Here is a 13,449-nt window from a genome sequence, read left to right as displayed (position 1 = left end):
TAAGCCCGTGCGCTACAACTACTGAGCCTGCGCTCTAGAGCCTGCGAGCCACAACTACTGAGCCTGTGAGCCACAACTACTGAAGCCCGTGTGCCTAGAGCCCGTGCTCCGCAACAAGAGAAGCCACCGCAATGAGAAGCACACGCACCGCAACGAAGAGTAGCCCCCGCTCACCACAACTAGAGAAAGCCCGTGCACAGCAACAAAGACCCAACACAGCCAAAAATTTAAAAAATAATAATAATTATTATATATATATATAAAAACAAAAAAAAGAAAGACAGGCTTTAACCCTGACCTTGGGCAAGACTTTTAATCTCCGTGACACAGTTTCATCCTCTGTAAAATGAAGAGGATGTGGTGAAGATTAAATAAAATACATGTAGTTGCTGAAGCATAGTGCTCAGTAAATGTTTGCCAAAGTCATAACTGTAGTACATGATGGAAAGGAGTAGGTTTTTTTTTCCCTTAAATAAATAAATATTTATTTATTTAGGCTGCCCTGCGTCTTAGTTGCAGCATGCAGGATCTTCGTTGCAGCATGCGGGCTTCTTATTTGCGGCATGCAGGATCTAGTTCCCCGACCAGGGATGGAACCCAGGACATCTGCATGGGGCGTGCAGTCTTACCCACTGGACCACCAGGGAACCCCCGGTAATTTTTAAAAATTTCATTAATTAATTAATTTATTTATTTATTTGGCTGCGTTGGGTCTTCACTGCTGCGCGCAGGCTTTCTCTAGTTGTGGCACGCGGGGGCTACTCTTCATTGCGGTGCACGGGCTTCTCATTGCGTTGGCTTCTCTTGTTGCGGAGCATGGGCTCTAGGCATGTGGGCTTCAGTAGTTGTGGCTCACGAGCTCAGTAGTTGTGGCGCATGGGCTTAGTTGCTCTGCAGCATGTGGGATCTTCCCGGAGCAGGGTTCGAACCCATGTCCCATGCATCGGCAGGCAGATTCTTTTTTTTTTTAATAAATTTTATTTTATTTTATTTATTTATTATTTTTGGCTGCGTTGGGTCTTTGTTGCTGCCTGCGTGCTTTCTCTAGTTGCGGTGAGCGGGGGCTACTCTTCCTTGCGGTGCATGGGCTTCTCATTGCGGTGGCTTCTCGTTGCGGAGCACGGGCTCTAGGCGCATGGGCTTCAGTAGTTGTGGCTCGCGGGCTCTAGAGTGCAGCCTCAGTAGTTGTAGCGCACGGGCTTAGTTGCTCCGCGGCATGTGGGATCTTCCTGGACCAGCGATTGAACCCGTGTCCCCTGCATTGGCAGGCGGATTCTTAACCACTGCGCTACCAGGGAAGTCCCTGGCAGGCGGATTCTTGACCACTGCGCCACCAGGGAAGTTCAAGCCCCGGTATTTTTAAGAGTCAGAAAAATGTATTGTGGGAGGTACTACTAAATGACCCAAAGTCCCAATCGACTGGGAGATTCTGTGATTTTATGCCCAGTTTCCCTTCCCATATTTTTACATATGGCTGTTGTGTTTTTCTTTTTGTTATGTCTTTGGGGGATTGATAGTCTTCAAACCGTGAAGTATTCCAATGTCTCTCTCCATTGCTGTTCAGTTTAATAGCTACCTTTTTGAATACTTTTTTGGAACATGTTCCAGACACTCTGCTGAGAACTTTACAGACATTGTTTTGTTTAATCCTCATCACACCCTTTGAACTAAGTCCTTGTTATCTGAGTTTTCATTTTTCCCTGTATCACTAATCACAAGGCTCTGTAGGAAAGCACAAATCTTGCTAACAAACTAGCCACTTTTAAAATTAGTCACTACTTAGTCATTCCTTCCTGCTTATCCTACCGGTTCCATCAACATCTATGGTAGTGAGTTTCTGGCAAATGAATAGATGTGGTAAACATAAGGATTATACAATGCAAATAAAACTGATTGCAAACTGAAATTGCACATCTTCCAAGAGCTGTAGGACTTGGTGAAGTCCCTGAAAGTAATGATAGAGAAATCCTTACATCACCTGCAGCCTTATGCCAGTTGACAAATGGAGAAGGGAAATCAGCAGGACAATGATATGTACAGACGTGAAAAGCAAAGGATTTGCATAGCAAAAAATTAAATTAGGCCCTTGGGAAACGTGATAAAGCCCAGGAATATTTTGGTAAAATTGACCCGTACATATTGCAAAAGTAAGACAAGAAATAAAGTATCAGAGTGTTTGGGGGAGATATACCAAGAAAAAAAAAAGTTGATGCTTTAAGTGGTTCTTTGATTATTCTAAGAATTGGCAGATAGCTGCCATTATAACTTAAATTTCATTAAATATAATATTTTCATAATTTTCGTCTCATTTTTTTAAAGATTGCTCAAATCTTTTTTCCCCACTAATTTCCTGTGAAATGTGGTTTCTGGCGAAGTTTTTTTGTCTGTAATTAACCAAAAACCCTGACTCAAAATGCTTTATTTCTTAGCCCAGAGAAGGTGATTGTTTCAGCGGCCCAGGCTTTTCCCTTCTTTCCACCCTGCCATCCTCAGGTCTCAGCTTTGCCCTCAGGATGGCTCGCCACATGGCACAAATGTAGGAGTCACATCCAGAAGAAAAAGCCTGCCTTGGTTTCCTGCAGATTTCCTATCATGTTTCTTTGTGCAGAATTGGGGCAGTATCCATGGCCATTCCTAATGAGATTACCTTAATTAGCTTAGAGTAGCCCCGAAGCACTTAGCTATGTGGGAGAGGAATGGCAACCCGAATATAATTGGCCTTCAGTTAGGAAGGAAGGAAGGAGGGGGCTAAGGGATGTTGGGCTGGCCACCAACTGATCCTGCTACAGCCTTTTTTTTTTTTTAATTGAAGAATAGTTGATGTACAATATTATATAAGTTACAGGTGTACAATATAGTGATTTACAATTTTCAAAGGTTTTACTCCTTTTATACTTATTATAAAATATTGGCTATATCCCCCATGTTGTACAATATAGCCTTGTAGCTTATTTATACATAATAGTTTGTACCACTTAATCCCCTACCCCCTATATTTTCCCTCCCCGCTTCCCTCTCCCCACTGTTAACCACTGGTCTGTTCCCTATGTCTGTGAGTCTACTTCTTTTTTGTTATATTCACTAGTTTGTTGTATTTTTTAGATTCCACATGTAAGTGATATCATACAGTAGTTATATTTCTCTGTCTGCCACAGCCTTTTAAATGAATTCACTTTTAGTGGTACTGATTATTCTTGGATCAGGTACTGATTATTCACAGATCAGTACTCTTGTTATTTCTATATTTATAGATAAGAATTGGAGGCTGAGAAGAAGTGAAGTGACTTGTCCAAGTTCACATAGCTAAGTGGTAAAGCTGGAATTTAAACTCAGATCTTCTGGCTCCAGAATCTTGTTCCTAACTCAGGTTATGTTGTCTAAAATGGCTTGACTCCACCTGTAAAAATTCTGTTCATTGCTCAAGGTGCAATTTACATGCAACAAGGACACAAATCTTATGTGAAATTAATCAAAAGCTTTAGATCTGTTCCAATCCCTATAGTCAGGGTAAATCACTCTTTATTCAATTATAGGTATATTGCTTGTACCTCTATTTAACCATTCACTTAGTTTTGGCTTTACTGGCCATCTATGTAATAATCTCTCTGCTCACTCGACTTTGAGAGTAGGGACTATCTAATTTGTCTCTGTAGCCTTCTGAGCAACTAGTGTAGTGTTTGGTACATAGTAGGACTTAGTAAATGTTTGAAATTAAACAAAGGACTTGTCCAAAGTTATAGTTAGTAATAGTGCTGGGATAGAAGCCAAGTCACCTGACAGAACTCTCCCAGTGATCTTCCTAATGTGCTACTCATGTGATAAGGAGAATTTTCTGTGTCATGCAATCACTCATTTAATGTTCATTCAGGATGTGTGTTCAGAGCACCTAGTCTGTGCCAGGTGCAGTGCCAGGCACTGGGAGTACACTGGGGGCACAGTCCAGGTAGAGGAAATAAACATGTACAGACTACACTGAAAGGAAGTAAGACTGGCTGACTCCCTTCCTCCAGATCCTGGCTGAGCACACTTGGATGTAAGCACTAAGGGAGATTCAGAAAAGTGTAAAACCCCATCCCTGTCTTGAAGAGAGTCTATGCTTTCACCTGGGAGATAGAAATAAATACAGATTAAAATTACTACGGTGCTCAAAGAATTCTTACAAAAGATTTGTGTATTTCACTGTGTGTAAATTATACTCAATACCAGAGATTAAGGGAAGCAGGGGAATTCCCTGGCGGTCCGGTGGTTAGGACTTGGCACTTTCAGTGCTGAGGGCCCGGGTTCAATCCCTAGTCAGGGAACTAAGATCCTGCAAGCCACATGGCGCAGCCAAAAAATTTTAAAATTAAAATTAAAAAAAAGATTAAGGGAAGCAGGAAAAAAATAACAGAGGCTTTAACCTAGTACCCTTTAAGTTTGACGTGCATGGTGCACGTCACGCACCAAACAAGGACAGTATGTTTAGAGATCTTTAAGGAAGTTATTGAACCTGAACAATCAAAGCGTTGAGGGTCAAGCTGAGGAGGGTAAAAATGAGAATTCAGAGAGGGAGAAGTATTTTGAAAGAAGACAGGCAGCATAATGGTTAACTACATAGACTGTAGCCAAGCAGGCTTAGTTCAAATCCCAGGTCGTCCAGTTTTAGCTGGAGCATTAAATCCCAGATTCTCATCCTTGAGAACCTCTTTAAGCCTGTTGCCCCATCTGTAAAATGTGCATGATAGAACCCTTTTCTTAGTGTAAAAGGATGCATGTAAGGGGCTTACATGTAGCCTGGCATATAATAATTCTTAATATATGTAATAGTGGGAAGAAAGAATTTAAAAGACTTACCACACTGGATATAGACATGGAGAAGGAGGCATTAAAGAGAATGCCAACGTCTCCACCCTGGGAGGTGCAATCATTAATAGAACCAGGAAAGGTGGAAAGAGCTTTATGGTTGGCACTCACCAGTATCTTTTTTTTGGAAAAAAAGATAGGTTAACAAGCATATACTATGAGCACATAAAGTCAATATAAAGTGATGAGCTAAGATCTGTGCTAAGATGTTGAGCCAGCAGAAGGGTAGGGCCCAATCTGAGGGCTTGGGAGAGGCGTTCTAGGAAAGATGGTAGTTGCACGTAGTCCTGAAGGATGAGTTAGCTCTGAGATGAAGACAGATGGGTAGGGCATTCCAGACAGAAAGACAACCCGAGCAAAGGCATAGAGGTGAGACACAGTGTAGTGAACATGGGAAGTAGTAGACAGTTTGTCTTTCTAGGGTACAATAAAACAAGACAGTTGGGGCAGTGGAAAACAGGCGGAAGAGTTAGGCAGAGGCTGCACCGTGGTCACCCCTCGCTGGCCTTGCCGTACTACTGGGCTGCTCCCTGAGCTAGGGATGGCGTTGCCGCCCTGGTACTGCGCACACCACAAGTGCAGGCATTTTCAGCCTCAGGCCCCTCCGCCCTGTTATTTCAGGCGTGACATCCTATTTTTCTAAACTTACCCCACAGGATGAGCAAACAGGACCAGCTGGGCCAGAGTGTTTGGAAGGGGGTTGGTGAGATGCCCAGGCTGTGTCATGTCATGCCAGGGGCTGATATTTCTTCCCCCCCTTCCCCGATCTTTGGGTTAGGACACTCTCTGAGGAGGCAGGGGTGTGACCCGTCCCACCCACCTGTGGTCCCTGAGTCATTCATCCAGCACATCTTTGACAAGCATCTGCTGAAGGAACAGCAGTAGTGTTAGGTGCTTGGAATACACTGAGGACTGACTTGTTCTTGCCACTTGAAAACAACCCCATCCAACTGGAAAGACACGCATAAATGCCCAAGAAAAGGTCACAAGGCTTAGGAGCTGTAGTAACAATAGACGACTTTTATTTAGAATAAATGAAAGGCTGAACCAGGCTCTGGGTTAAATCTTATGTCTGTGGCTTATTTAATTCTCGTAACAACCCTAATTAGTTTCATTTTATGATGAGTTGTGCAGTTACTCTGCACACAGAGAGGTGAAGTAACTTGCCCAAGGTCAAACAGCTTCTGAGTGGTAGAGCCTGGATTCAAATCCAGAGAGTCAGCTTCCAGCATATCCACTGTTTAACCACTACCACTACCCAGAAAATCTGCTAAGCCTTTTCCTTTAAATAAATGCTATGAATCTGAAGTAAGGAGCAATTACTGTGGCTTGAGGGCCTCCATAAAGGTTTCCTGGAGAAGGTGGGGCCTGATTTGGGCCTTGAAGCATGGGTTGAATGAGGATAGGAAGGGGAAAAGAGCAGATATTCAATTTAATTACCGTTCTCCTTTGAACCAGCACTTGCAGCCTAGAATGGCAAAGCTAGCAGGATCCTAAAGATCATCTAGCCCAGGGGTTCTCACTCTCTTAGGATGTGGACATTTTTCTTTAAGTCAACGGTGAACCCAGATCCCACATACACCCTAACCCCTGAGGCCTCTTTTATTTTTGCTGCCCAGAGGAGAAGGCAGCGGAGGCAATGGCTCCCTAAAGGCAGGAATGAAGGGGCCACTTTAAACAGTGAGTCCAGCTCTGCTGCTGCCTCTTATCTATTTTCCCTTGTATCTTTGCCTCAGATCGAATTGTTGACAACTACAGGTGGGAAAATGAGAGTAAATAAAAGGAATTGGGGCTTAGAACTTCTGTAGATGAACATGAAGGGTGTTTTAGTTGGATGGGGTCTTGAAGAAAGACCTGAATACTTCGGGACTGGAGAGAAAACGTAAACCTTTCCTACATCCTGTATTGCACTGTGGTCTCCCGGTAATGTATCAGCTGCTATAAGTCCCTGCAGGGCGTTGACTTGTAAGAGAAAGGGGGTGGTCAGCACCTTTTTCATTTTTACCTCTGCCTTCCCTAGATATGTGCAGGTGAAATTTGTCTGTATTCGGACCCAGTCAAACAGGAAGAGAGCAGCAGTGGCGGCTATGTGCCCAGCATACTTGCTCCTGCGGTACAATGAGAAACTGGATAGACTATTTATCAGTGAACTCAACACACAGCATATACACGTTGACTCCAAAACCGCGGGTCCTAGAGGAGACGCCACTGGCAAATCTCAGAAGAAACTCCAGCCTGCACAGCCCACGATCAACAAAGACTTTGGCACAGCTGAGAAGTCCCTGGTTGAGCCATCATTTTGCTTAGATAAGGTCCAAACACCCTCAAAGCCAGAGCAGGAGGGCATCACTCCTTCTGACCTGGCCAAGATAGCCAAAGTGATGAAGAACTTTCTTAAGGTGGATGTGGGTTCCATGGCCTCCTTCAGTGTGGGCAGCAGCCAAGACCTGGACAGGCTCAGCTTCCAGAGCAGCAAGATGAGCGACCTCTTCATCCGCTTCCCTGAGAATCTCTTGCTGCACCGGGTGGAGAATGCCCAGGGCCACATCCTCTACGCTTTCTTGGTGGAGAGCAAAGAACGAGAGGGGCGAGTGGTACACTTTGCGGTGCTCAAGGCCGAGACAGCCACGTCCGTGGCCAAGATGCTTAGTATCTTTACAGAGTTCAACTCAGATTGGCCCAAGGTCAAGGTGGTCTTTGTGGACCCGTCCTTCCCTCATCGAGCCATCCTGCAGGAGATCTTCCCTACTGCCCGCATCCTCCTCTCCATCTATCACACGACCCGACTCTTGGAGAAGAAGTTGCATCGTAGTTCAGCAGATCCATCCTTTAAAAGGCTCATGAAGGAAGCCCTGCGGGAGGCCGTGTTTGTCACTTCCGAGGCCAGCCTGCAAAATCTCTGCCAGATGTCCCAAGCCCTGCTCGATGAGCGGCTCTTCAGCTTCCTTCAGGCCCACTGGTTCTCCTGTGAACTGCTGTGGTACATGCACGTCAGGAAGGGCCTGCATGCCTGTAACACCTACATGGACAGCCTGGACGTCGTCACCAGCAAGGTGTCGAGGCTCTTCCGGGAACAGCAGTCCCTGCTGGACTGCATCCTCCGCTTTGTGGATTACATAGACTTCTTTAACACCAAAGGCTTGAAGAACTTGCCCACTGCTCCCCCCAGGTTAAAGAGAGCCCGGGCAGCAAGCATGGCACCAAAGTCCAAGAAGGCTTCTGGAATCTGCGGAGGGAGCCTCAGCAGGCTGCCCGTGCAACAGGCACAGCCAGAGCCACAGCAGGTGCAGGCGCCGCAGCAGCAGCCCCAGGGGCAGCCCTCCCAGGGCGGCATGCTAGACTCCTTACTCCAGAGTGGCTCCGATCTGGCCTACAAGCTATGCCACAATGAGTGGGCGGTGGCGCAGAACTCCACGCACCTGGTGGACGTGGCTGGCTGCTCCGTGGACGTGCAGCTGCTAGAGGACTCCCAGCAGGCGAGCAAAGACGGCTGCAGCTGCAGCTGCTCCTTTCAACAGCGGTACCACCTGCCGTGCCGGCACATTTTGGCCCTGCTGCACACCAGCCAGAGGCCCGTGGGCGAAGCCATGGTGTGCCGCCGGTGGCAGAAGAGGTACCAGCACCTCCTCGGGCCCAGCGGGGAGCTCCGGGACCCTGTCCTGATGCCAAACGCAGGCCAGCCAGGGGAGAAAGGGCGGAACGACATGATTCAGGACCTAAGCAGGGAGCTTGCGAACCTGCTGATGCAGAGTGAGGGACCAGAGCTGGAGGAGCGCTGTTCCACCTTGCGCAAGATTGTGGACATCTGGGCGGCCCCCTGCCAGCCTCCTGAGCCCAGTCAGCGGCCGGGGGACTTCAAGGATGTGGGCCGCCTCCCTTTCCTCTGGGGAAAGCAGGAGGAAGGGAGGGACTCGCTCCTCCTGGAGCCACAATTCATGACTGAAGCACTTGCACTGGCGCAATGGGCCACAGGCCACTGTCCCCTGGAAGTCTGAGAGCTCAAAGCGGGCAGGACATGCTAGGGGTCAGCGTTTTAACCAATGTCTTCCTAGGTAGGGTGAGGAAAATTGTTCCAACAGGAAGAAGAAGGACCCCACTATGTGACAGTCCTTTGAATCTACCCCTTTTCTGCCCTACCTTTGATTTTCCTCGGGAGCTTCATTCATTGTTCAAGGCCAAAGTTATCTCCATGCTGAAGGGTCGTCCCTTGTTCTCCCTCAACCCCTGAATTTAGATCTTATTCACTATATAGAGATGAAACCCTGCCCCAGGTTAGGGTGAGATAAAACGGACCTGATGAAAGAGCCTGGTTTCAGGGACAAAAGGAAGGAGGATGATCCTTGGCTGTTGCTGCTCTTTACAAAGAATTTGTTATTTGTACCTATTTTTATTCATATTAAAGTTTTTGTTTTGTTTTTGTTTTTTAAATAAAATCAAAGAAGCAGGGGAAATGCGTTCTGCCTGAACAGGGAAGGAATGTGATGGGGGTTGTGGAACCAAATGGAGCCTGACGCCTCAGATTCAATGAGTAGCAATCCGCCCCTTACTTCACCCTCTTCCTGCAACCAAGCCTTCAACATTGATTTCAGGCTGCCTCATGTTCTAGCAGGAAGAAGCCAGATAGATTGGGAGGGAAGAAACCTGGGCCTGAGACTTGACTGCCGTCAACTTGCTGGGAGACTGTGGGCAAGTCCCTAATTTCTTTGACCCCAGTTTCCTCATCTGTAAAAATTAGTGTGTTGGCCTGTTCTAATTCCAATTTCCCCTCTAGATTCAATGTAGTTTTAAGCACCAACACAGACTTTTGTTGTTGGTAGTTTGCAGTGTTAATCACCTAAAGCCTGGTAGCCACCCAGCTTTCCAAGAGCCATCTTCATGGGAACCGAGGTCAAAAGATGACCTTAACAGTCCCAGCGCTGTGCTGGAGCTCGCCTGCAAAATACTGGAGGGGGTTGGGCTGGGCAACACCGGAGTTCAGCTCTCTCAAGGTCTGGGTCTCTTTAATTCCAGGAGTTGGGTCCCTTGACCCCTGTTGGAGAGACAGAATTTGAGACCTGGCCCTCAGTCTCCCCATAAGGCAGAAGACACTGTACCATTACATAGGCACCCCTTCCTACCCTCCTGGGGTTTTGTAATTTGACCAGAAAAGAAAAAAATCCGTGAAACACTGCTATTTATTTTTTCTTTTTTTGGCTTCGGAGGGAGTTTCCATAGTAACACACCCTTCCTGTGCTCTTCCCACACGTGAGGCTCCAAAGTTTCAGCCTCGGCGCTCAGACTCGCCAGGATGCTAGTGTCTTCAGGCTCTCACTGGTTGCCGCCAGCCGGGCCCCTCGTAACTCTGGTAACGGCACCCGCCCACGAGTCGTCGGGCTACGGTTGGTCGGTGCGCCAAAGACCGAAAGCGAATTCCTCAGGCCATTGGCCAGAGTCACGGCGAAGCTGGCGCCGCGGTTGGTGAGCTCAGAGGTCAGTCAGAGTCAGAGGCAGGGTCAAATAGGGAGAAATGGCGACGGAGCCAAGCTATGGGTGAGTAAATTCTGAAGGGGTGGAGGTGTGAGGCAGCTGATGACCGCAGTCACCATGACACAGCTCCCAAAGGGGTGGGAGGTTGACTTCTCTTCTGGCTCCGGCCAGACTCCGAATGGGAACGTCAGACATCCACATCCTCCCACCCGGGTTAGAGGTGAGGTCAGAGGCCACATCCTCTCTCTGTCTCTGGTTTGTGAACCTCAGGTACCGTGGAAAGCAGCCAGAATCCCGAGCCAAAGACTCAGCTTCCAGCTACTTATAGAGTAATGGTGGGCACGTCACTTAACCTATTTGAGCCTCAGTTTCTCATCTGTAAAATGGAGACAGTAACCCGGTTTGGGGGCTAAATAGAGGAAACATGTGAACATAGTATTGCAGTTAATAGAGGGATTTACGTAGAGGGAGAAGAGACTATGAACATCTGTTAACCTCGTTTTATGGTTGAAGGGATTGAGGCTCAGAGAGGTCACTGACTTGCCCAAGATCACCCAGCAAGTTTGGGGCAATTGCAGTTCTCTTGTATATACCAGGACCAATGAAAGAATGGAGGCCAAGAAGTAATTTGTAAATATAAAGTGCACTACAAATATTTAAAATGCTCTTTAAGGAAAGGAAAAAAAAAAAAAAAGGCAGCTCTGGCCTTCACACTCATTTAGATCTCATGGAACCAAATCTTCCATGCTGGCTTCTTATCAATTAGCTCTCAGCTCCAAGTCGTCCTCCAACCACCCCCCAGAGAGGACTTCACTGGTTACTTTCGCTAAAGTATCCTTCCCTCCTCCAGCTTACTATTACCCTGTTTTGTGGTCTTTGTAAACTTCATTATCTGATATATCCTTGTTTGTTTACATGTTTGTTGCATATCCCCCAGAACAGTGGTGATACATAGTATCAGCAATAAAATGTTGTCTGGATGCATAATTGAAGAGCCAAGCCCCTACTGTCTCCTTAAACCTCTGTTCCTCTCCATAGGCCCATCTTTGGAGCAAGATCTGGGAACTACAGTCAGCCTCAAGCCTCAACTTAGTTGGAGCTTGAGAGAGAGTGAGAGCCTTCCATACAGCAGCCTCGCAGAGCAGATATTTTGACCTTGGCATCTAGACATCTCCCATCTCCCCCATGGCCCTGACAATGCTGAATGAGCTCCTGATTGAGGACCCAAGCCCACCTCTGCTGCTCTATCAGCTTAGCAAGACTGCCCAGTTAGACGCCCTCAACTATCAAAGCTGCTTTATGCAGGGGGTCTTTGCCCATTTTCCTGAAATCTTATTTATCCACCGGACCTATAACCCAAGGGGCAAGGTGTTATATACCTTCCTGGTGGATGGACCTCGGGTGCAGCTGGAGGGTCACCTTGCCCGGGCAGTCTACTTCGCCATTCCTGCCAAGGAGGATGCTGAAGGCTTGGCCCAGATGTTCCAGGTATTCAAGAAGTTTAACCCAGCATGGGAGAGAGTCTGTACCATCCTGGTGGATCCCCACTTCCTCCTGCTGCCCACCCTCGCTATGGAGTTCCCCACAGCTGAGGTCCTGCTCTCAGCCTTCCACATCTGTAAGTTCCTCCAGGGCAAGTTCTATCAACTGTCCCTCGAACAGCCTGTGGAGAGGGTCCTCCTGACCTCCCTGCAGAGCACGATGTGCTCGGCCACAGCTGGAAACCTGAGGAAGTTGTATACACTCCTGAGCACCTGCATCCCGCCGGCCCAGCTGCCGGAGCTCCACTCACACTGGCTGCTCAACGACCGCATCTGGCTGGCCCACCGCTGGAGAAGCCGAGCCGAGAGCAGCCACTACTTCCAGGGCCTGGAGGTCACCGCCCACGTCCTCAGCCAGTTCTTCGGCACCACCCCATCTGTGGAAAAAGGCATGACCGCCCTGCTCCAATACCTGCAGCAGAACTCAGGAGACAAGGCGAGTTTCAGCCTGGGCCTGAGCCCCCCGAACAATCATCCCCCTTCGGATGGCGGCTCCGAAAGCCCCAAAGTGGAACAGTTGGTAGAAGCCCGCATCCAACACTCCCTTAATGCCATCTGCACGGGGCCGGCCGCCCAGCTCTGCCTGGGCGAGCTTGCCGTGGTCCAGAAATCCATGCACCTCATCGGCTCTGGTTCCGAAAAGGTGAACATACAGATCCTGGAGGACACCCATAGGGTGCAGCCCCAGACCCCGGCCAGCTGCAGCTGCTACTTTAACCAGGCCTTCCGTCTGCCCTGCCGCCACATCCTCACCATGCTCAGTGCCCGCCGCCAGGTGCTCCAGCCAGACATGCTGCCAGCTGGGTGGACGGCAGGCTGTGCTGCCAGCCTCGGTGACATCGTGGGCAGCAAGTGGAGTGAGACCCTGGATAAGCACTTGGCCGTGGCGCTCCTCACAGAGGAGGTGGGTCAGCTCCTGCAGCACTGCGGTCAGGAGGAGTTTGAACGGCGGTACAGCACCCTGCGCGAGCTGGCCGACAGCTGGATCGGCCCTTATGAGCAGGTCCAACTCTGAGTACCCTCGACGCCCAGAGGTGCTCATCCGCAAAGTATCTGCTCACATCCCCCCTACACACACCCACACACACATATTCACACGGTCGTACTTCCACGGGCCCTCCTTCCAGCGAAGAAGGACAAGGTTTTCTCTTCCACTGCAGCCTGCTACCTACAATGTGTCTAGTTCCCTAAGACAGGAGGCGGCAAACCTTTCCCATAAAGGGCCCGCTAGTAAATATTCTAGACTTGCTGGCCACGTACAGCCTCTGTTGTATATTCCTGGTTCTTTGTTTTTGTTGTGTGGGGTTTTTTCTGTTGTTTTTTTTTTGTTTTTCCTTTTTAACAACCTTTTCAAAAGGTAAAGACCGTTCTTAGCTCAAGGGCTTTATAAAAACAGGTAACCCCTGCTCTAAGATAAGCGATAAGACACTGAGTGGAGATCAAGGGTCGGGACTTGGTAACAGCTTCCCCAGTCATGAGATGACACCTCACCCACAGAGGAAAAGGCCCCCAGAGGCAGCGGCTCAGCCAGGCTCCCAGCCTCACCACGCCTCACCCTGCCCCATCCTGAGGTCATTAAAGTTGAATGTTGTCTGTTTTA

The 13,449-nt window shown here is 48.2% G+C and overlaps 2 protein-coding genes across 9 annotated transcripts in view; both read left to right on the top strand.

The window, feature by feature from the left end:
* Positions 1 to 9,293, top strand: part of ZSWIM3 (zinc finger SWIM-type containing 3) — a gene marked incomplete at its 5' end in the record, with an annotated part of 24,059 nt that extends 14,766 nt beyond the window's left edge. For 4 of the 5 annotated variants that reach the window (XM_082430164.1, XM_082430163.1, XM_082430165.1 and 1 more), the window contains one exon: positions 6,863 to 9,293. In XM_082430164.1, the coding sequence (XP_082286290.1) occupies positions 6,930 to 8,837 (1,908 nt within the window). In that variant the 3' untranslated portion in view covers positions 8,838 to 9,293. Of the gene's footprint in view, positions 1 to 520; positions 655 to 6,862 lie in introns of those variants that run through there. The other variant, XM_082430162.1, reaches the window with a different exon arrangement.
* Positions 1 to 13,449, top strand: part of ZSWIM1 (zinc finger SWIM-type containing 1) — a 20,815-nt gene extending 7,366 nt beyond the window's left edge. For 2 of the 4 annotated variants that reach the window (XM_082430260.1, XM_082430259.1), the window contains exon 2: positions 11,347 to 13,449. In XM_082430260.1, the coding sequence (XP_082286386.1) occupies positions 11,494 to 12,864 (1,371 nt within the window). In that variant the 5' untranslated portion in view covers positions 11,347 to 11,493 and the 3' untranslated portion in view covers positions 12,865 to 13,449. Of the gene's footprint in view, positions 1 to 541; positions 655 to 9,441; positions 10,372 to 11,346 lie in introns of those variants that run through there. The other 2 variants (XM_082430258.1, XM_082430257.1) reach the window with 2 other exon arrangements.

Source organism: Balaenoptera physalus (assembly GCF_965194825.1).
Source record: "Balaenoptera physalus genome assembly, chromosome: 16".
In the NCBI taxonomy this organism is placed as follows: domain Eukaryota; kingdom Metazoa; phylum Chordata; class Mammalia; order Artiodactyla; family Balaenopteridae; genus Balaenoptera; species Balaenoptera physalus.
The sequence above is the reverse complement of the archived record's forward strand: the minus strand, read 5'-3'. Positions and strand labels throughout refer to the sequence as shown.